This window comes from Silurus aristotelis (genome assembly GCF_946808225.1).
Source record: "Silurus aristotelis genome assembly, chromosome: 7".
Taxonomy (NCBI): domain Eukaryota; kingdom Metazoa; phylum Chordata; class Actinopteri; order Siluriformes; family Siluridae; genus Silurus; species Silurus aristotelis.
Window position 1 is genome coordinate 13,747,729 of NC_139580.1, and position 21,441 is coordinate 13,769,169.

The 21,441-nt window shown below is 34.4% G+C and overlaps 1 protein-coding gene across 1 annotated transcript in view; it reads right to left on the reverse strand.

Moving 5' to 3' along the window:
* Positions 1-241: 241 nt before the first annotated feature.
* LOC310729369 (receptor-type tyrosine-protein phosphatase beta) overlaps positions 242-21,441 on the reverse strand; it is a 77,147-nt gene continuing 55,947 nt past the window's right edge. The window contains exons 16-52 of the mRNA XM_083547465.1: positions 20,599-20,859; positions 19,918-20,175; positions 19,572-19,832; positions 18,860-19,117; positions 18,515-18,775; positions 17,942-18,199; positions 17,595-17,855; positions 15,966-16,223; positions 15,619-15,879; positions 14,795-15,052; positions 14,448-14,708; positions 13,621-13,878; positions 12,819-13,076; positions 12,472-12,732; positions 11,641-11,898; positions 11,294-11,554; positions 10,469-10,726; positions 10,122-10,382; positions 9,295-9,552; positions 8,440-8,697; positions 8,105-8,353; positions 7,531-7,788; positions 6,169-6,417; positions 5,033-5,305; positions 4,724-4,876; positions 4,435-4,630; positions 4,197-4,309; positions 3,901-3,985; positions 3,761-3,805; positions 3,221-3,383; positions 2,987-3,077; positions 2,732-2,805; positions 2,386-2,520; positions 1,960-2,076; positions 1,512-1,672; positions 1,165-1,300; positions 242-992 (exon numbers count right to left, since the gene is read on the reverse strand). Of these exons, the coding sequence (XP_083403591.1) occupies positions 870-992; positions 1,165-1,300; positions 1,512-1,672; positions 1,960-2,076; positions 2,386-2,520; positions 2,732-2,805; positions 2,987-3,077; positions 3,221-3,383; positions 3,761-3,805; positions 3,901-3,985; positions 4,197-4,309; positions 4,435-4,630; positions 4,724-4,876; positions 5,033-5,305; positions 6,169-6,417; positions 7,531-7,788; positions 8,105-8,353; positions 8,440-8,697; positions 9,295-9,552; positions 10,122-10,382; positions 10,469-10,726; positions 11,294-11,554; positions 11,641-11,898; positions 12,472-12,732; positions 12,819-13,076; positions 13,621-13,878; positions 14,448-14,708; positions 14,795-15,052; positions 15,619-15,879; positions 15,966-16,223; positions 17,595-17,855; positions 17,942-18,199; positions 18,515-18,775; positions 18,860-19,117; positions 19,572-19,832; positions 19,918-20,175; positions 20,599-20,859 (7,808 nt within the window). The 3' untranslated portion in view covers positions 242-869. The remainder of the gene's footprint in view (positions 993-1,164; positions 1,301-1,511; positions 1,673-1,959; positions 2,077-2,385; positions 2,521-2,731; positions 2,806-2,986; positions 3,078-3,220; positions 3,384-3,760; positions 3,806-3,900; positions 3,986-4,196; positions 4,310-4,434; positions 4,631-4,723; positions 4,877-5,032; positions 5,306-6,168; positions 6,418-7,530; positions 7,789-8,104; positions 8,354-8,439; positions 8,698-9,294; positions 9,553-10,121; positions 10,383-10,468; positions 10,727-11,293; positions 11,555-11,640; positions 11,899-12,471; positions 12,733-12,818; positions 13,077-13,620; positions 13,879-14,447; positions 14,709-14,794; positions 15,053-15,618; positions 15,880-15,965; positions 16,224-17,594; positions 17,856-17,941; positions 18,200-18,514; positions 18,776-18,859; positions 19,118-19,571; positions 19,833-19,917; positions 20,176-20,598; positions 20,860-21,441) is intronic.

The following is a 21,441-nucleotide window of genomic DNA, read 5'->3' on the forward strand; positions in this document are numbered from 1 at the left end:
AAATGCTTCAGATTTATTTACATTCTTTTCATGTGCATCATAAAAGTACTACATGCTTACTCTTAGTATTAACCTTTGTAGGCACCGTTTTGAGATAAACTGGAAGATAAATTATCATTATGTTCGATTCTAAAAATAGAGCTTTCGTAGATACCTAATAAGTGTTGGTATCTATCATCTGTATCTTCAATTACGGAATGAGCTGGAGAGCTGAAGTCAAAACAAGAAACTCTCTGATCTCTCTGACTCTCTGATCTTTAATGTCACATTGTCCCTTAGAATGGTGACTATGCAATGGTGACTGTGGCTGAAGACCAGCATATCTGGATAGCTACTGATCTTCTGCAATAGAATGCAACTTATTCTGTTATGTATGGTCTGGCTGTCACAGACAAATACATTTTATAAGAAAGTGTCCAGTGTGATTACTGAATTCATAAATATATGTGTAAAAATGACAATAAAAAGTGTAAAATTTTTTTGAAAATAAAAAAATAGAAAAAAGCAAGTCTATAACTCATAATTCTAAAATGTCTTAATGTGTATTAACTGTACAAAATTTCATAATTTACAAATATACATCATTTTTCATATATTTCTTGCTCAACTGGACACTTTTATGAAAAATATATCCAAGTACATTGTCATTGTCTCACAATCAAGGGCAAACAAAGACCAAGCTAAATCATAATAATTTAAAGCAAACTGCAAAAGAATATTTGTCAGAGATCTGTAAAGTCGTTGTGACATTCAGTTAAATAAAGAAATGGCTCACACAGTTTTTTTTAAATCCTACAAAAATTTTCCAGCTATTCTAATTCCAAGCTAAGTGTCACCTGAAATCCATTTCCACTTAATGTCTTCATTCTTCATCTCTGCACATTTTCATAGATTGAGAATGCTGCTGCATTCTGGTAAATTAGGTCCACATTGGTGCCCATTCTTGATTTAATGATGTCAGAAGCACATTGGCTTAAGAACACGTATTGGTCCTGTGGATAAATAACAACAAAATATTAGGTAAAATTAAATAAAAAGAAAGAAATCATCTAAACAAATGAATAAATAAATAATAAATACATTAAACTAAACTAAACAGATGTAAGTGGGGACCGTTTAACAGAAAGGTATACTGAATTTGTATTAGTCTCTTCTGTGTCATACCTCAGTCTGAACCATCAGCGGTCTGTGCATGCGCATGTTATAAATAATTCCATAAATGTCTACCATGCTTTCCCGCTCAATCTGAAAGATCAAGTGATCGAGGGCAATTAAAGTCCCAGTCCTCCCCACACCAGCACTGGAATAGATAAATATTAAGTTACAAACACAGTATGAGCAGTATGAACACCTAATTTATTCCAGAATAAATGTCTGAATTTGATTTTGTCTTGATTAAGTTCCTTTATTTCATACATGTTTGTAAAATCAGTTCAAAACTTTCAACATTGTACACCAAGCACTCAGAGTGTGAAGCCTGTGTGCATATAGTGTATATATAGTGTGTATACCTGCAGTGCACCACGGCAGGAGCGTTCCGGGAGAAGTTGTCCATGTGCTCTCTGACCAAATGTCTGAAGTTAATAAGTACCTCTGTGGTCTCTGGCACGCCGTGATCGGGCCAGGCTGTAAAATGGAATTGACGAACATCCCGTGTCTCTGCTGTTTTCACCTGTGGGAACACTCAACTTTACTTCTTTGTTGCTGCTATTCTAAAAAATTTGAAAAATAAATCTTTGTGCTCTCAACCTGTTGCTGCATGATGTTATGCAAGATAACTGCACAAATGACAAGTATACTATAGTTCCTAATGAAGTGGCCAAGACTTTATGATGCTGGTATCACTGAGCCAGATATTTGCTATTTTCTCATAGTACTAAGCAGAAACACAGATGCACTCATTTCCATTCATTTGTGCACCATTTTGTGCAGTTTAAAAAATCTTTAGCAAAAACTCACATTCTTGATTCTGAAATCTCTGATAGTCCAGTCTTCCAGTTCAATTTCTGATGTTGTTGTCACAAGAATATTGTTGTACGGCTTGTTTTCTGCTGGCCAGTATTTCTCACATTTAACCTATAAAAGAACAAAAACTGTTATGTTCAAATTATTTCATTCCTATGCCCTATTCTAAATTTGTTTGTGCTGGTTGATAAGGAATGGAGGAGATGACAAATGATTACACATGTGTAACTGAAATCCTAGCTCAAATGTACCACCAGTAATAAACGAAGACCCCTTATACCAAAACTAATTAAATCCATCAAATTCATAAATCCTTTTTATAAGTATTATCAACAAATTGTGGATTATGTATTAAGTCGCATTGCTTTACCAAGAAGATTCATTAATTTGCTGTATGAAAAAATGGTCTGCTAAACTCACACGTCCTTGCTCATAGCACTTGGTCAGCATGACTATAGTATGAGCATTCTTTTCCCAGATCATTCTCCAAAACTCATTCACAGTAGCCGGTAGTGGGCCCTGAGCTGCTATGTACTCCTTCTTTGAGTTGTAACCCTGAAGAGACACATTTTATATATGAAATATGTTGTTAATATAGACATTACATTTGTCAAAACACATATCTTGTCATTGATAACTTAAAACAGTATAGGCTTTAGAAGGTAAAGTGTAAATGTTTTTATCAACCTGAATCTTTTTGATAAAAATTTTAATACAACAAATACAATTAATCCACAATGCTTTAAACACCAAAAAATAAACTTACTGAAATATAGTTTGCATTGATGTAGTCATCAGTTGGACTGCCATGTATTGATAATTTAACTCTTGAAGAATCATCTAAAAAAAAAAAAGAGAGATAAGATCATCTCTTCCATTCAAAAACCTTTAAAATACATACTAAAATATTACAGCAACCTCAAACAGGCAAATGTTTTAGCACCATTTTAGCTTTAGCTTGTATCTACTGTACTACTTAGTTAAAGTAATAATTTACAGGACACTAAGCGTTAATGCTTACAAGGTAGTACATTGTTGTAGCGATTCTTTCCTTTGTTCTCCATAGCAAGGGCACTATTCTTGGTTTGAGCAGTTCCAACAACTTTAAGATCCTATAAAAGAAAATCACATCTTTTTTGCCACAGAGACATATATTCTATACAAAACATGAGATTTCTTTATTCCTTCAGAAATATTCAAATTTTGACAGGATAAAACATTTTCATTCACAGTATTCTTTTGCTTTTTTTTATACCTCATACTGTTCGGCAAAGCCACAATTGGAATCCAACTGCTGCTTTTTGAAATATGCCTCAAACTCCTCCACCCTCACGGGAATGCTACTGCAAGTGTGAAAACAGTGGAAACAATTAATGGCACTGTTGAACTCGAATTGATTTGGAAATGCTAAATACAAACTTTTGTTGAAACAGTATTACTTACATTTTACTTCTGTGTAACAAAAGAGAGAAACAATGTTAGCAATATTTATTTATAGAATTTCATTATATAAAACTTTCTTTCGGCTTCTCCCATTAGGGGTCGCCACAGCGGACCATCCGCACGTTTTTACGCTGGATGCCCTTCCTAACGCAACCCTCCCCATTTACCCGGGCTTGGGACCGGCACTAAGGCTTGTGCAAGCTTAATGGCTGGGGTTGGTTCCCTGACCGGGGATCGAACCCGGGCCGCAGAGGTGAGAGCGCCTCATCCTAACCACTAGACCACCAGGGAACCATAGAATTTCATTATATAATCTTAAGAAAAATATTGAAACAATACCAAAAAAAATCACCTTAAGTTGTTGACAGGAATATCTGTATATTCTTTGGTTTTTCGTCTAAAGAAAAAAAGAAACAGTAAAGCTTTTTATCTGACACTGTTTTTTTTTTTTTTTTTTCAGGTAATGTTTTACCGGTTTGCATGGTTTCTTACTTTTTCTGTATGATGATGACAGTGATGATGATGATCAAAATAAGAATAAGCAACAGCACCCATAAATAAATTATCTGAGTTTTTGCTGTCGAGAATTACAATTAAGAATTAATATTAAGAATTAAACATGGTTAAACAGATGTACAGTCCCTTACACATTCAACTTCTTGTCAAAATATAAATACAAACAAAAGTTGTTCTTTCAATTAATCTTTAGGTTATGAAAGATTTATTTGACCAATCTTGATAGTATAATTAATATAATTTGTATAAAATAATATATGATGCCTATTTACGTGTAAGTGGTCTTGCAGTTGTACTGGAAAAAGGTGTTACAGAGCAGATTGATTGCTGGGGGTCCACAAGATTGTCTTTAATTTCAAGGTAAGTGAACAAAACCAGGGCTACCCTGCAAAGAAAAAATTTAATTAGCTGGAAATGCGATTGACTATTGCTTCAAATGTAGGTTAAACCTACTACACTTTCACTTATTGCATTTATTTCATTTGTCTTCCACATTGTCTGCAGCCTTACCGGTATTCCTGGTTGTGCAGAGGGTAGTTTTTATAGATTGTATTAAAATCTGAGTCATTTTTATCACCAATTTCAACAGTTATAAAGCTGCTTCTGGTAGTTTCTTCATTTAATTTTAAAACTGTAATATAAGGCTTGGTGTCGTCTTGTGACCAATTATTATAGGTCCGTGTCAAGAAATCCTTGGAGTTGTTACCTGAAATTGCATTCACAACATACTTGTTATAACAAATGCCAATGACATGATCCTTCTAAATGAATATCATTAAAAAATGAAAAAATTATTTACTTTGAGGATTGGTTGACAGCAGAACACCATAGGCTTCAATTGGTCCATTAGTAGTATTCAGAAGGTTGCTACTGAATTGTAGGGTTACTGCAGTCTCGCTAGCTGGAGTGACTTTTATTACTACATCTTCTGCTTTACTTGGAACCGGTGGATCTTAAACGTAAAAAAAAGTGCTTTTGAATTATTTTCTACCACAGGTCAACCCAAAACAATGCAATTCACCAAGCTAAACAGGGCTAATTATATAAGCGTTTTCTTTACTACAAGCTTAACACTATACAATAATGAAAAAATAATTCAATGACATGCCTGTAACGCCTGTTCTGCACTTAAAGTCCCATGAGCCAATCTCACCACATCCAAGGGTTGAAATAGTCAGATTGTAAGTGGTGAAGTATTGGAGGTAATTAGAAATAAAGTAGTTACAGACAGGATTGCAAAAAGGAGTAAAGTTGCTGAATGCAGAATTAAGATTGATGTTGAATCCTTGGTTGTTGCCTGGAGGATTCGTCCATGTTAAATTTAAAGCTGCTGCAGTACGATTTGGTCCAACACAGCTTATGTTAAAGACAGGACTTATACCTTGAGGAGTCAGAATATATATTGACTTAATTAGTAAGGTTTAACAAGAATACAAAAGTTTACAAAAATATTTTTATAAAGAACAGATCATAGCAATGTAACCCAAATGAAACAGGGTTTGGGGTTTGAATGGAAACAATGTCACGAGGTGTGGTTAGGGCTGCTATGATATCAAGTCAAATTCACTTCTATATTTCGTTTGAAAATTGTGGTTGCAATGAATTAGAGTGCCAGATTACATGATAAAATGTAAGTATGCAGTACATTTCTAAGAAAGTCCTTTAGATAATTGAATTGAACACTTTACAAATCATTTTAATAACATTAAAATGGCTATCACACACTGCTTTGCTGATTAGTGCTCAGACATGGTAAGTATAACCTGGAGTGTCATATACACACAGTTTTGAAACAAGCACTAGGGGACTGGAAAGAAAGGCAGTCTGTTTTTTGAGAAAGAAAAAAAAGATGCCGCTTTAATGTATAATGAATTTAGAGTAGATGTTCCATATAGCATGTAAAAAAATTATTTATAAATTTTTAATAAAGTGATAAGGCATATTATTATACATTAATACTCAAGTGCAGATCTAAATGTATGCAAAGTGGTCTGTAATTAGGAATTGCATTTGCTCTAAATGTATAAGATTATACACTTCAGATGTTACACCCACTTTTGTGTTATTTTGACAATAACAGTGCAGGTGTGTATGTGTGTTTACTGCACCAATGTAGAAGAGATTTATTTAAAAATGTTATTGAAGACCCCAATTTCCTATTATTGTCTATCAATATATTATCAATATGAGTGTCTAAAAAAACAAAAAAAATTTGACTCTGACATTGCATGTTACGAAACCTACCTGTGCAAATGGAAAGGCCAACCACTGATCCCTCTGTTTTATTATCATCAGCAACAGCTGAGACTGTAAATGTGTAATTTGTTCCAGGTGTTAGACCAGTGATGTTAAAGTAAGTTGCAGAAGTTGTTGTACTGCTGTTTATCCACTGTACTCTAAAGAAAGATCTATTTCCTAATGGTTCCGTCCAGCTCAGGAATACAGATGTAGTTGTGACTTCTGAGGTATTGAGATTTCTCACAATATCTGGCTCTATAGGAAGACACATGTGTTACAGTTATAAAAGTTAATCGTAATTTTACATTGTTTGTGAAATATTCAAAAAAGGTTTTGATAATTATAAAGTTAGATATTGAATATTGCTACAGTGCTCATAAACCTCTACAATGTTTAAAGTTTAATCTACACATTATTTTAGGATTTATTAAAAGAATTAATATGCCTTTCATTTCTAATATTAGATTTTTTTCCCTGGCTTTATTCTTGAATATGAAAAACGCTTTCTGGACATTTAAACCTACTGTATTAAAATACTGAGAATGGATGTTTTATTGTAGTGTTGAATCCATGGAATTGATTATTTTTGTTATCTAATAATAGCTTGGCTTCAGAAGAGTTTGTGAGGTATGCTCACTGTTCACTTTATTAGGAATGTCTGTATACATCTAATTTTCCAATCGTAAAGAAGTACAAAAAAATCATGCAACATTTATTTATTATTTGTTTTAGGAATGTCTGAAATTCCTGTGCTTTTGAAGTGTCTTTTTCTTCTTCTTTCGGCTTCTCCCATTAGGGGTCGCCACAGCGGATCATCTGTCTCCACACCCCCCTGTCCTCTACATCTGACTCTTACCGCAACCACCTGCATGTTTTCCCTCACCACATCCGGAAATGTAATAATGTTCCCTAAGTGTTGGAATAGTTTTACAAAAATGTTTTTTTTTTTGTTTTTTTTTAAAGAGGGTCGACTTTCTTGCCTAATAAGCTTTTCTACTTAACCCCTCCCTCTCCCCGACTGTTCTGGTTATGCTATGCTACTACTTATGACATATTTCATTTGTAAAGTCATATTTAACTGTTTAACAACCATTTAGTGATGTTTTATAAACTGGAACAACGACAAACACCTGTACAGAAATTAGATCAGCTTTGTTAATTATGGTGATTTAAAAAGCCGCAAAATAAAAATCGAATATCGGATAAAATATTAAGACATTTTACTGATCTGCTCAGTTCATTTCATTCATAGTCATTCAGAGCATATTAATATACAGACAATGTTACACTGACTGCACAGAACGCAAAAGCACACTGCAAAGATGCGTTTGTCATTAAACAGGATCACAATAAATTTCTGAAACATACTTGTAGAGACTGAACGACCAATTGCTCCTCCTTCTGTTATATTATCCTCAGCAACAGCAGATATCAGGATGGTGTAATTGACTCCAGGAATGAGATTAGTAATGTTATAGAAAGTGTTGGAGGTTGTTGAATTTAAAGTGATGTTATTGCTCCATTGAACTTTAAAGAAAGATCTATTTCCTATTGGTTCAGTCCAGTTCAGAAACAATGAGCTTGTTGTGATTTCAGTCACATTCAGGTCTCTCACTACATCAGGTTCTGTAAGTAAAAGTATAAAGCAATTGTGTTAGAAACATGAAAAAAATAAACAGGAATCTGCTGATAAAAACAGAATTTTTTTTAGGCATTTCACTGAGCAGTATATCCTGAATGGGGCTGGAAGTTCTGAAGCCTATGCTGAGAAATAGCAGGTATAAGAAAAAGCAAGTATAAGATGAGAATAGAGTCTAGATGGGATGCCAGTAAATTGTAAAGAACGTTGCACAAACACATTCACACGTATTAGCTGCATCACCAAGCAACTTTAATACCGAATAACTAATGTCAACATTCAGCCATTATTTTGACTTCTTACTTGTGTAGACAGAAATGTAGCTGGAATTTCCTTCTGTTTTATTATCTGCAACAACTGCAAACACTTTGAACGTGTACTGCACTCCAGGAGTCAGATTAGTTATGTTAATCATGGTGAGTTCAGTAGTTATGCTGAAATTATCATATTGGACTACATAATAGGAGATTTTCCCCATTGCCTTAATCCAGTACATAAATACAGATGATGTTGTTACATTAACTGCTGTGAGGATGCTAACAGTGTCAGGATCTGTGAAGGCAAATGATCATTAGCATTATTGGTGTTCAAAAATATACATTTGTCATCAAACGAGAACACAATTCTGTGAAACATACTTGTAAACACTGAACGACCAATTGCTCCTCCTTCTGTTATATTATCTGCAGCAACAGCAGATATCAGGATGGTGTAATTGACTCCAGGACTGAGATTAGTAATGTTATAGAAAGTGTTTGAGGTTGTTGAATTTAAAGTGATGTTATTGCTCCACTGTATTCGAAAGAAAGATCTTTTTCCTATTGGTTCAGTCCAGTTCAGAAACAATGAGCTTGTTGTGCTTTCAGTCACATTCAGGTCTCTCACTACATCAGGTTCTGTGAGCACATGTTAGAGGCCATTGTATTAGGACAAAAAAAAGACAAAAATTTAACAGGAACTACAAATAAATAAACTGAACATATTCACACATCTTCAATAAACAAAAGAAAATGGACTTGTCACAAAGAACCTAAATTCCTAGGGCACAAATAAAATAGGTAGAAAATGGGATACAATAAATTTGGATAGAACGATGCACACACATTCAAAGATAGGGACAACTATGATTTGTCAGTCGACCCACCAGCATAGTTTAAAGTGTTTGGAGAAATAAACCTTCTGTTTTATTATCTGCAACAACTGTAAACACTTTGAACGTGTACTGCATTCCAGGAGTCAGATTAGTTATGTTAAACCTGGTGAGTTCAGAAGTCGTGCTGATGTTTGTACTGAAATTATCATATTGGACTACATAAAAGGAGATTTCCCCCATTGCCTTAATCCAGTACAGTAATATAGAGGAGGTTGTAACATTAACTGCTGTGAGGTTACTAACAGTGTCAGGCTCTGTGAAGTCAAAAGACCATTATTTTTATCACTGTTCAAAAATATTCTTTTGTCATCAAATGAGAACAAAGTTCTCTGAAACATACTTGTAAACACTGAACGACCAATTGCTCCTCCTTCTGTTATATTATCTGCAGCAACAGCAGATATCAGGATGGTGTAATTGACTCCAGGACTGAGATTGGTAATGTTATAGAAAGTGTTGGAGGTTGTTGAATTTAAAGTGATGTTATTGCTCCACTGTACTTTAAAGAAAGAGCTTTTTCCTATTGGTTCAGTCCAGTTCAGAAACAATGATCTTGTTGTTATTTCAATTACATTCAGGTCTTTCACTACATCAGGTTCTGTGAGCACATGTTAGAGGTCACAGTGTTAGAAAGTTATTAATCTACATGACACAAATATTAAATAGCAAATTACAAATAGTATAATAAGTATAACATCTCAGAACATCAGGTTCTGTGAGCACAGGTTAGAAGTCATAGTTTTAGGAAAAAGACAAAAATCAATATGAAACAATCAGCAAATAAACACTGAACGCATTCAAACTTCTTCAATGAGGAATTAAAAATGGACTGGTCACGAGGAACCTTAATCCTACGGCAACAATAAAAAGTGTACAAAATGGGACACAACTCATTTGTATAAAACTATTCACACACATTCAAATATAAAGACAACTATGATTTGCCAGACAATTCACCTGCATAGTTTAAGGTTGTACGAGGAAAAAGAAAAACCTGATAATAACTATAAATAAAAATAAAGAACATGTATAGGAAGTGTATAAATATAAGAAACTGAACACTGCATAAAACTGTGGACACTCTGTAACTCTACCTGCTGCACCACCATGCCGCCCTAACAACAAATTACTAATGTCAATATTCAGTCAATATTTCTAACTTCTTACTTGTGTAGGCAGAAATGTAGCTGGAATTTCCTTCTGTTTTATTATCTGCAACAACTGCAAACACTTTGAACATGTACTGCACTCCAGGAGTCAGATTAGTTATGTTAAACCTGGTGAGTTCAGTAGTCTTGCTGAGGTTTGTATTGAAATTATCATATTGGACTACATAATAGGAGATTTGCCCCATTGCCTTAATCCAGTACAGTAATATAGAGGAGGTTGTAACATTAACTGCTGTGAGGTTACTAACAGTGTCAGGCTCTGTGAAGGCAAAAGACATTTATCTTCATCACTGTTTAAAAATATTCTTTTGTCATCAAATAAGAACAAAGTTCCCTGAAACATACTTGTAAACACTGAACGACCAATTGCTCCTCCTTCTGTTATATTATCTGCAGCAACAGCAGATATCAGGATGGTGTAATTGACTCCAGGACTAAGATTGGTAATGTTATAGAAAGTGTTGGAGGTTGTTGAATTTAAAGTGATGTTATTGATCCATTGAACTTTAAAGAAAGAGCTTTTTCCTATTGGTTCAGTCCAGTTCAGAAACAATGATCTTGTTGTGATTTCAATCACATTCAGGTCTTTCACTACATCAGGTTCTGTGAGCACATGTTAGAAGTCACAGTGTTAGAAAGTTATTAATCTACATAAAACAAATTAAATAGTAAATTACGAATAGTATAATAAGTATAACATCTCAGAACATCAGGTTCTGTGAGCACAGGTTAGAACTCATAGTTTTAGAAAAAAGACAAAAATCAATATGAAACAATCAGCGAATAAACACTGAACGCATTCAAACTTCTTCAATGAGGAATTAAAAATGGACCGGTCACGAGGAACCTTAATCCTACGGCAACAATAAAAAGTGTACAAAATGGGATAAAACTCATTTGGATAAAACTATTCACACACATCCAAATATAAAGACAACTATGATTTGCCAGACAATTCACCTGCATAGTTTAAGGTTGTACGAGGAAAAAGGAAAACTTGATAATAACTATAAATAAACATAGAGAACATGTATAGAAAGTCTATAAATATAAGAAACTGAACACTGCATTAAACTGTGGACACTCTGTAACTCTACCTGCTGCACCACCATGCCGCCCTAACAACAAATTACTAATGTCAATATTCAGTCAATATTTCTAACTTCTTACTTGTGTAGGCAGAAATGTCGCTGGAATTTCCTTCTGTTTTATTATCTGCAACAACTGCAAACACTTTGAACATGTACTGCACTCCAGGAGTCAGATTAGTTATGTTAAACCTGGTGAGTTCAGAAGTCGTGCTGAGGTTTGTATTGAAATTATCATATTGGACTACATAATAGGAGATTTCCCCCATTGCCTTAATCCAGTACAGTAATATAGAGGAGGTTGTAACATTAACTGCTGTGAGGTTACTAACAGTGTCAGGCTCTGTGAAGGCAAAAGACATTTATCTTCATCACTGTTTAAAAATATTCTTTTGTCATCAAATAAGAACAAAGTTCTCTGAAACATACTTGTAAACACTGAACGACCAATTGATCCTCCTTCTGTTATATTATCTGCAGCAACAGCAGATATCAGGATGGTGTAATTGACTCCAGGACTAAGATTGGTAATGTTATAGAAAGTGTTGGAGGTTGTTGAATTTAAAGTGATGTTATTGCTCCACTGTACTTTAAAGAAAGAGCTTTTTCCTATTGGTTCAGTCCAGTTCAGAAACAATGAGCTTGTTGTGATTTCAGTCACATTTAGGTGTCTTACAAAATCAGGTTCTGTGAGCAGATGTTAGAGGTCACAGTGTTAGAAAGTTATTAATCTACATGAAACAAATATTAAACAGTAAGTTACCTATACTTAATAGTATAATAAGTATAACATCTCAGAATATCAGGTTCTGTGAGCACAGGTTAGAAGTCATAGTTTTAGGAAAAAGACAAAAATCAATATGAAACAATCAGCCAATAAACACTGAACGCATTCAAACTTCTTCAATAAGGAAATAAAAATGGACCGGTCACGAGGAACCTGAATCCTACGGCAACAATAAAAAGTGTACAAAATGGGATACAACTCATTTGGATAAAACTATTACATACTCAAATATAAAGACAACTATGATTTGCCAGACAATTCACCTGCATAGTTTCAGGTTGTACGAGGAAAAAGAAAAACCTGATAATAACTATAAATAAACATAGAAAACATGTACCGAGAGTGTATAAATATAAGAAACTGAACACAGCATAAAACTGTGGACACTCTGTAATTCTACCTGCTGCACCACCATGCCACCCTAACAACAAATTACTAATGTCAATATTCAGTCAATATTTCTAACTTCTTACTTGTGTAGGCAGAAATGTCGCTGAAATTTCCTTCTGTTTTATTATCTGCAACAACTGCAAACACTTTGAACATGTACTGCACTCCAGGAGTCAGATTAGTTATGTTAAACCTGGTGAGTTCAGTAGTCTTGCTGATGTTTGTACTAAAATTATCATATTGGACTACATAATAGGAGATTTCCCCCATTGCCTTAATCCAGTACAGTAATATAGAGGAGGTTGTAACATTAACTGCTGTGAGGTCACTAACAGTGTCAGGCTCTGTGAAGGCAAAAGACATTTATCTTCATCACTGTTTAAAAATATTCTTTTGTCATCAAATAAGAACAAAGTTCTCTGAAACATACTTGTAAACACTGAACGACCAATTGTTCCTCCTTCTGTTATATTATCTGCAGCAACAGCAGATATCAGGATGGTGTAATTGACTCCAGGACTGAGATTAGTAATGTTATAGAAAGTGTTTGAGTTTGTTGAATTTAAAGTGATGTTATTGCTCCATTGTACTTTAAAGAAATATCTTTTTCCTATTGGTTCAGTCCAGTTCAGAAACAATGAGCTTGTTGTGATTTCAGTTACATTCAGATGTCTTACAACATCAGGTTCTGTGAGAACATGTTAGAGGCCATTTTGTTAGGAAAAAGACAAAAAAATCAACATGAACTACAAATAAATAAACTGAACGTATTCACACTTCTACAATGGGCAAATTAAAATGGTCACAAGGAACGAAATCCTATAGCAACAATAAAAAGGGTACAAAATGGGATACAACTAATTTGGATAGAACGATGCACACACACATTTAAACACAAAGATAACTATGATTTGACAGTCAACCCACCGCAAAGTTTAAATTGGTGGGAGGAAACAGGAAAACCTGAAAATAACTATAAATACACATAGAGAACAGATCATATGCCTATTATATTCCCTATCATATCCTTAATTCCCTCTGAACCAAGAAAAGTGTTACAATAATTTCCCCCATGTCCTAATCCAGTACACTATATATACGGAGGTTGTAACATTAACTGCTGTGAGGTTGCTAACAATATCAGGATCCACGAAGGCAAAAGACCATTTGCATTATCACTGTTAAGAAATTACTTTTGTCATCAAATTAGAACAAAGTTCTCTGAAACATACTTGTATAGCCTGAACGACCAATTGCTCCTCCTTCTGTTATATTATCTGCAGCAACAGCAGATATCAGGATGGTGTAATTGACTCCAGGACTAAGATTGGTAATGTTATAGAAAGTGTTGGAGGTTGTTGAATTTAAAGTGATGTTATTGATCCATTGTACTTTAAAGAAAGAGCTTTTTCCTATTGTTTTAGTCCAGTTCAGAAACAATGATCTTGTTGTGATTTCAATCACATTCAGGTCTTTCACTACATCAGGTTCTGTGAGCACATGTTAGAGGTCACAGTGTTAAAAAGTTATTAATCTACATAAAACAAATATTAAATAGTAAATTACGAATAGTATAATAAGTATAACATCTCAGAACATCAGGTTCTGTGAGCACAGGTTAGAACTCATAGTTTTAGAAAAAAGAGAAAAATCAATATGAAACAATCAGCGAATAAACACTGAATGCATTCAAACTTCTTCAATGAGGAATTAAAAATGGACTGGTCACGAGGAACCTGAATCCTACGGCAACAATAAAAAGTGTACAAAATGGGATACAACTCATTTGGATAAAACTATTCACACACATTCAAATATAAAGACAACTATGATTTGCCAGACAATTCACCTGCATAGTTTAAGGTTGTACGAGGAAAAAGAAAAACCTGATAATAACTATAAATAAACATAGAGAACATGTATAGAAAGTGAATAAATATAAGAAACTGAACACTGCATTAAACTGTGGACACTCTGTAACTCTACCTGCTGCACCACCATGCCACCCTAACAACAAATTACTAATGTCAATATTCAGTCAATATTTCTAACTTCTTACTTGTGTAGGCAGAAATGTAGCTGGAATTTCCTTCTGTTTTATTATCTGCAACAACTGCAAACACTTTGAACGTGTACTGCACTCCAGGAGTCAGATTAGTTATGTTAATCATGGTGAGTTCAGTAGTCGTGCTGATGTTTGTATTGAAATTATCATATTGGACTACATAATAGGAGATTTCCCCCATTGCCTTAATCCAGTACAGTAATATAGAGGAGGTTGTAACATTAACTGCTGTGAGGTCACTAACAGTGTCAGGCTCTGTGAAGACAAAAGACATTTATCTTTATCACTGTTTAAAAATATTCTTTTGTCATCAAATAAGAACAAAGTTCTCTGAAACATACTTGTAAACACTGAACGACCAATTGTTCCTCCTTCTGTTATATTATCTGCAGCAACAGCAGATATCAGGATGGTGTAATTGACTCCAGGACTGAGATTGGTAATGTTATAGAAAGTGTTGGAGGTTGTTGAATTTAAAGTGATGTTATTGCTCCACTGTACTTTAAAGAAAGAGCTTTTTCCTATTGGTTCAGTCCAGTTCAGAAACAATGAGCTTGTTGTGATTTCAGTCACATTCAGGTGTCTTACAAAATCAGGTTCTGTGAGCAGATGTTAGAGGTCACAGTGTTAGAAAGTTATTAATCTACATGAAACAAATATTAAACAGTAAGTTACTAATAGTATAATAAGTATAACATCTCAGAACATCAGGTTCTGTGAGCACATGTTAGAAGTCATAGTTCTAGGAAAAAGACAAAAATCAATATGAAACAATCAGCGAATAAACACTGAACGCATTCAAACTTCTTCAATAAGGAAATAAAAATGGACTGGTCACGAGGAACCTGAATCCTACGGCAACAATAAAAAGTGTACAAAATGGGATACAACTCATTTGGATAAAACTATTACATATTCAAATATAAAGACAACTATGATTTGCCAGACAATTCACCTGCATAGTTTCAGGTTGTACGAGGAAAAAGAAAAACCTGATAATAACTATAAATAAACATAGAAAACATGTATAGAAAGTCTATAAATATAAGAAACTGAACACTGCATAAAACTGTGGACACTCTGTAACCCTACCTGCTGCACCACCATGCCGCCCTAAAAACAAATTACTAATGTCAATATTCAGTCAATATTTCTAACTTCTTACTTGTGTAGGCAGAAATGTCGCTGAAATTTCCTTCTGTTTTATTATCTGCAACAACTGCAAACACTTTGAACGTGTACTGCATTCCAGGAGTCAGATTAGTTATGTTAAACCTGGTGAGTTCAGTAGTCTTGCTGATGTTTTCACTAAAATTATCATATTGGACTACATAATAGGAGATTTCCCCCATTGCCTTAATCCAGTACAGTAATATAGAGGAGGTTGTAACATTAACTGCTGTGAGGTCACTAACAGTGTCAGGCTCTGTGAAGGCAAAAGACATTTATCTTCATCACTGTTTAAAAATATTCTTTTGTCATCAAATGAGAACAAAGTTCCCTGAAACATACTTGTAAACACTGAACGATCAATTGCTCCTCCTTCTGTTATATTATCTGCAGCAACAGCAGATATCAGGATGGTGTAATTGACTCCAGGACTGAGATTAGTAATGTTATAGAAAGTGTTGGAGGTTGTTGAATTTAAAGTGATGTTATTGCTCCATTGTACTTTAAAGAAAGATCTTTTTCCTATTGGTTCAGTCCAGTTCAGAAACAATGAGCTTGTTGTGATTTCAGTTACATTCAGATGTCTTACAACATCAGGTTCTGTGAGAACATGTTAGAGGCCATTTTGTTAGGAAAAAGACAAAAAAATCAACATGAACTACAAATAAATAAACTGAACGTATTCACACTTCTACAATGAGCAAATTAAAATGGTCACAAGGAACGAAATCCTATAGCAACAATAAAAAGGGTACAAAATGGGATACAACTAATTTGGATAGAACGATGCACACACACATTTAAACACAAAGATAACTATGATTTGACAGTCAACCCACCAGCAAAGTTTAAAGTGGTGGGAGGAAACAGGAAAACCTGAAAATAACTATAAATACACATAGAGAACAGATCATAAGCCTATTATATTCCCTATCATATCCTTAATTCCCTCTGAACCAAGAAAAGTGTTACAATAATTTCCCCCATGTCTTAATCCAGTACACTATATATACGGAGGTTGTAACATTAACTGCGGTGAGGTTGCTAACAATATCAGGATCCACGAAGGCAAAAGACTATTTGCATTATCACTGTTAAGAAATTACTTTTGTCATCAAATTAGAACAAAGTTCTCTGAAACATACTTGTATAGACTGAACGACCAATTGCTCCTCCTTCTGTTATATTATCTGCAGCAACAGCAGATATCAGGATGGTGTAATTGACTCCAGGACTGAGATTGGTAATGTTATAGAAAGTGTTGGAGGTTGTTGAATTTAAAGTGATGTTATTAATCCATTGTACTTTAAAGAAAGATCTGTTTCCTATTGTTTTAGTCCAGTTCAGAAACAATGACCTTGTTGTGATTTCAATCACATTCAGGTCTTTCACTACATCAGGTTCTGTGAGCAGATGTTAGAGGTCACTGTTAGAAAGTTATTATTCTACATGAAACAAATATTAAATAGTAAATTACAAATAGTATAATAAGTATAACATCTCAGAACATCAGGTTCTGTGAGCACAGGTTAGAACTCATAGTTTTAGAAAAAAGGCAAAAATCAATATGAAACAATCAGCGAAATAAACACTGAATGCATTCAAACTTCTTCAATGAGGAATTAAAAATGGACTGGTCACGAGGAACCTGAATCCTACGGCAACAATAAAAAGTGTACAAAATGGGATACAACTCATTTGGATAAAACTATTCACACACATTCAAATATAAAGACAACTATGATTTGCCAGACAATTCACCTGCATAGTTTAAGGTTGTACGAGGAAAAAGAAAAACCTGATAATAACTATAAATAAACATAGAGAACATGTATAGAAAGTCTATAAATATAAGAAACTGAACACTGCATTAAACTGTGGACACTCTGTAACTCTACCTGCTGCACCACCATGCCGCCCTAACAACAAATTACTAATGTCAATATTCAGTCAATATTTCTAACTTCTTACTTGTGTAGGCAGAAATGTAGCTGGAATTTCCTTCTGTTTTATTATCTGCAACAACTGCAAACACTTTGAACGTGTACTGCACTCCAGGAGTCAGATTAGTTATGTTAAACCTGGTGAGTTCAGAAGTCGTGCTGATGTTGGTACTGAAATTATCATATTGGACTACATAATAGGAGATTTCCCCCATTGCCTTAATCCAGTACAGTAATATAGAGGAGGTTGTAACATTAACTGCTGTGAGGTCACTAACAGTGTCAGGCTCTGTGAAGGCAAAAGACATTTATCTTCATCACTGTTTAAAAATATTCTTTTGTCATCAAATAAGAACAAAGTTCCCTGAAACATACTTGTAAACACTGAACGACCAATTGCTCCTCCTTCTGTTATATTATCTGCAGCAACAGCAGATATCAGGATGGTGTAATTGACTCCAGGACTGAGATTAGTAATGTTATAGGAAGTGTTGGAGGTTGTTGAATTTAAAGTGATGTTATTGCTCCACTGTACTTTAAAGAAGTATCTTATTCCTATTGGTTCAGTCCAGTTCAGAAACAATGAGCTTGTTGTGATTTCAGTCACATTCAGGTCTCTCACTACATCAGGTTCTGTAAGTGAAAGTATAAAGCAATTGTGTTAGAAACATGAAAAAATCAACAGGAATCTGCTAATAAAAACTGAATGGGTTAAGGCATTTCACTGAGCAGTATATCCTGAACGGGGCTGGAAGTTCTGAAGCCTATGCTGAGAAATAGCAGGTATAAAAAATAGCAGGTATAAGATGAGACTAGAGTCTAGATGGGATGCCAGTAAATTGTAAAGAACGTTGCAGAAACACATTCACACGTATTAGCTGCATCACCGAGCAACTTTAATACCGAATAACTAATGTCAACATTCAGCCATTATTTCTGACTTCTTACTTGTGTAGACAGAAATGTAGCTGGAATTTCCTTCTGTTTTATTATCTGCAACAACTGCAAACACTTTGAACGTGCACTGCACTCCAGGAGTCAGATTAGTTATGTTAATCATGGTGAGTTCAGCAGTCGTGCTGATGTTGGTACTGAAATTATCATATTGGACTACATAATAGGAGATTTCCCCCATTGCCTTAATCCAGTACAGTAATATAGAGGAAGTTGTAACATTAACTGCTGTGAGGTTACTAACAGTGTCAGGCTCTGTGAAGGCAAAAGACATTTATCTTCATAACTGTTTAAAAATAATAATGTCATCAAATGAAAACACAGTTCTCTGAAACATACTTGTAAAGACCGAATGACTGATTGCTCCTCCTTCTGTTATATTATCTGCAGCAGCAGCAGATATAAGGATGGTGTAATTGACTCCAGGACTGAGATTCAAAATGTTATAGAAAGTGTTTGAGGTTGTTGAATTTAAAGTGATGTCATTGCTCCACTTTACTTTAAAGAAGTATCTTATTCCTATTGGTTCAGTCCAGTTCAGAAACAATGAGTTTGTTGTGATTTCAGTCACATTCAGGTCTCTCACTACATCAGGTTCTGTGAGCACATGTTAGAGGTCATAGTTTTAGGAAAAAGACAAAAATCAATATAAAACAATCAGCGAATAAACACTGAATGCATCCAAACTTCTTCAATAAGGAAATAAAAATGGACTGGTCACGAGAAACCTGATTCGAACAGCAACAATTCAACGTGTACAAAATGGGCTAAAACTCATTTGTATAAAACTATTCACACACATTCAAATATAAAGACAACTATGATTTGCCAAACAATTCACCAGCATAGTTTAAGGTTGTACGAGGAAACAGAAAAACCTGAAACTAAACATAAATAAACACAGAGAACATGTATAGAAAGTCTATAAATATAAGAAACTGAACACTGCATTAAACTGTGGACACTCTGTAACTCTACCTGCTGCACCACCATGCCGCCCTAACAACAAATTACTAATGTCAATATTCAGTCAATATTTCTAACTTCTTACTTGTGTAGGCAGAAATGTAGCTGGAATTTCCTTCTGTTTTATTATCTGCAACAACTGCAAACACTTTGAATGTGTACTGCATTCCAGGAGTCAGATTAGTTATGTTAAACCTGGTGAGTTCAGAAGTCTTGCTGATGTTTGTATTGAAATTATCATATTGGACTACATAATAGGAGATTTCCCCCATTGCCTTAATCCAGTACAGTAATATAGAGGAGGTTGTAACATTAACTGCTGTGAGGTCACTAACAGTGTCAGGCTCTGTGAAGGCGAAAGACCATTAGCATTATCACTGTTCAGAAATAACTTTTGTCATCAAATGAGAACACAGGTCTCAGAAACATACTTGTAAACACTGACAGACCAATTGCTCTTCCTTCTGTTATATTATCTGCAGCAACAGCAGATATCAGGATGGTGTAATTGACTCCAGGATTGAGATTCAAAATGTTATAGAAAGTGTTGGAGGTTGTTGAATTTAAAGTGATGTTATTGCTCCACTGCACTTTAAAGAAAGAGCTTTTTCCTATTGGTTCAGTCCAGTTCAGAAACAATGAGCTTGTTGTGATTTCAGTCACATTCAGGTCTCTCACTACATCAGGTTCTGTGAGAACATGTTAGAGGTCACACTATTAGAAAGTACATTAATCTACATGAAAAAAATATTAATAAAAAGTTACTAATGGTATAATAAGTATAATATCTCATTAAATCAGGCACTGTTAATACAGGTTCTATTATATAATGGGAGATTACTCTATTTGCTCAGTCCAGTACAGTAACGTAGAGTTTATAACATTTACACTACCAAGCTCTGAATTTCAGAATTGCATCTCTGACTTCTGAACCACACCATATAGTTTTTAAGTTAATTTTCTTCATTTAATAATCCGTAGAAATGTCACAACATTTAAAGATATAATTTACTTCACTACTGAGGACAACATGTAATACCATCTACTGAACCACCCTGAGGCTCTGAAACCGAATTACTAATGAGATTCAGATAATATTTCTAACTTCTTACTTGTGTAGGCAGAAATGTAGCTGGAATTTCCTTCTGTTTTATTATCTGCAACAACTGTAAACACTTTGAACGTGTACTGCACTCCAGGAGTCAGATTAGTTATGTTAATCATGGTGAATTCAGTAGTCGTGCTGATGTTTGTACTGAAATTATCATACTGGACTACATAATAGGAGATTTCCCCCATTGCCTTAATCCAGTACAGTAATATAGAGGAGGTTGTAACATTAACTGCTGTGAGGTTACTAACAGTGTCAGGCTCTGTGAAGGCAAAAGACCATTATCTTTATCACTGTTTAAAAAGAACAATGTCATCAAATAAAAAACATAGGTCTCTGAAACATACTTGTAAAGACTGAATAACCAATTGTTTAATTAAAAAAAAAGCATGAATCTTTATGTAACATATTTTTAATAGTAATAGTTACTAATGCTATACTAAGTATAACATCTCATAACATCAGGGTCTGTGAGTACAGGTTTAATTACATAAATTAAGATGTTTCCTATTCAGTCAAGTACATTAATATACAGGGTGTAACATTAACTACTGTGGATTGTGATACTGTGATAATGTGACTAATGCTAAAAGTGTCAGTTTCTAAAATTCAGAATTGAATCTCTTAAGTTTTTGAACCATTCTTCTAATGGATTAAAGAGCACATGATTAACCAATTATAAAAGAGCATAAGTTTGCTGCATTTGAAGGAATACAGTCATAATTCCACTACAACTGACAGTCTGCATACAGTAATGCATACAATTCTTATATAAAGCTCTGTTAGAAAGTCACTACACTGCTAAAATCATCAATCAGTAATTCGTAAGCCTATGCTACACTCT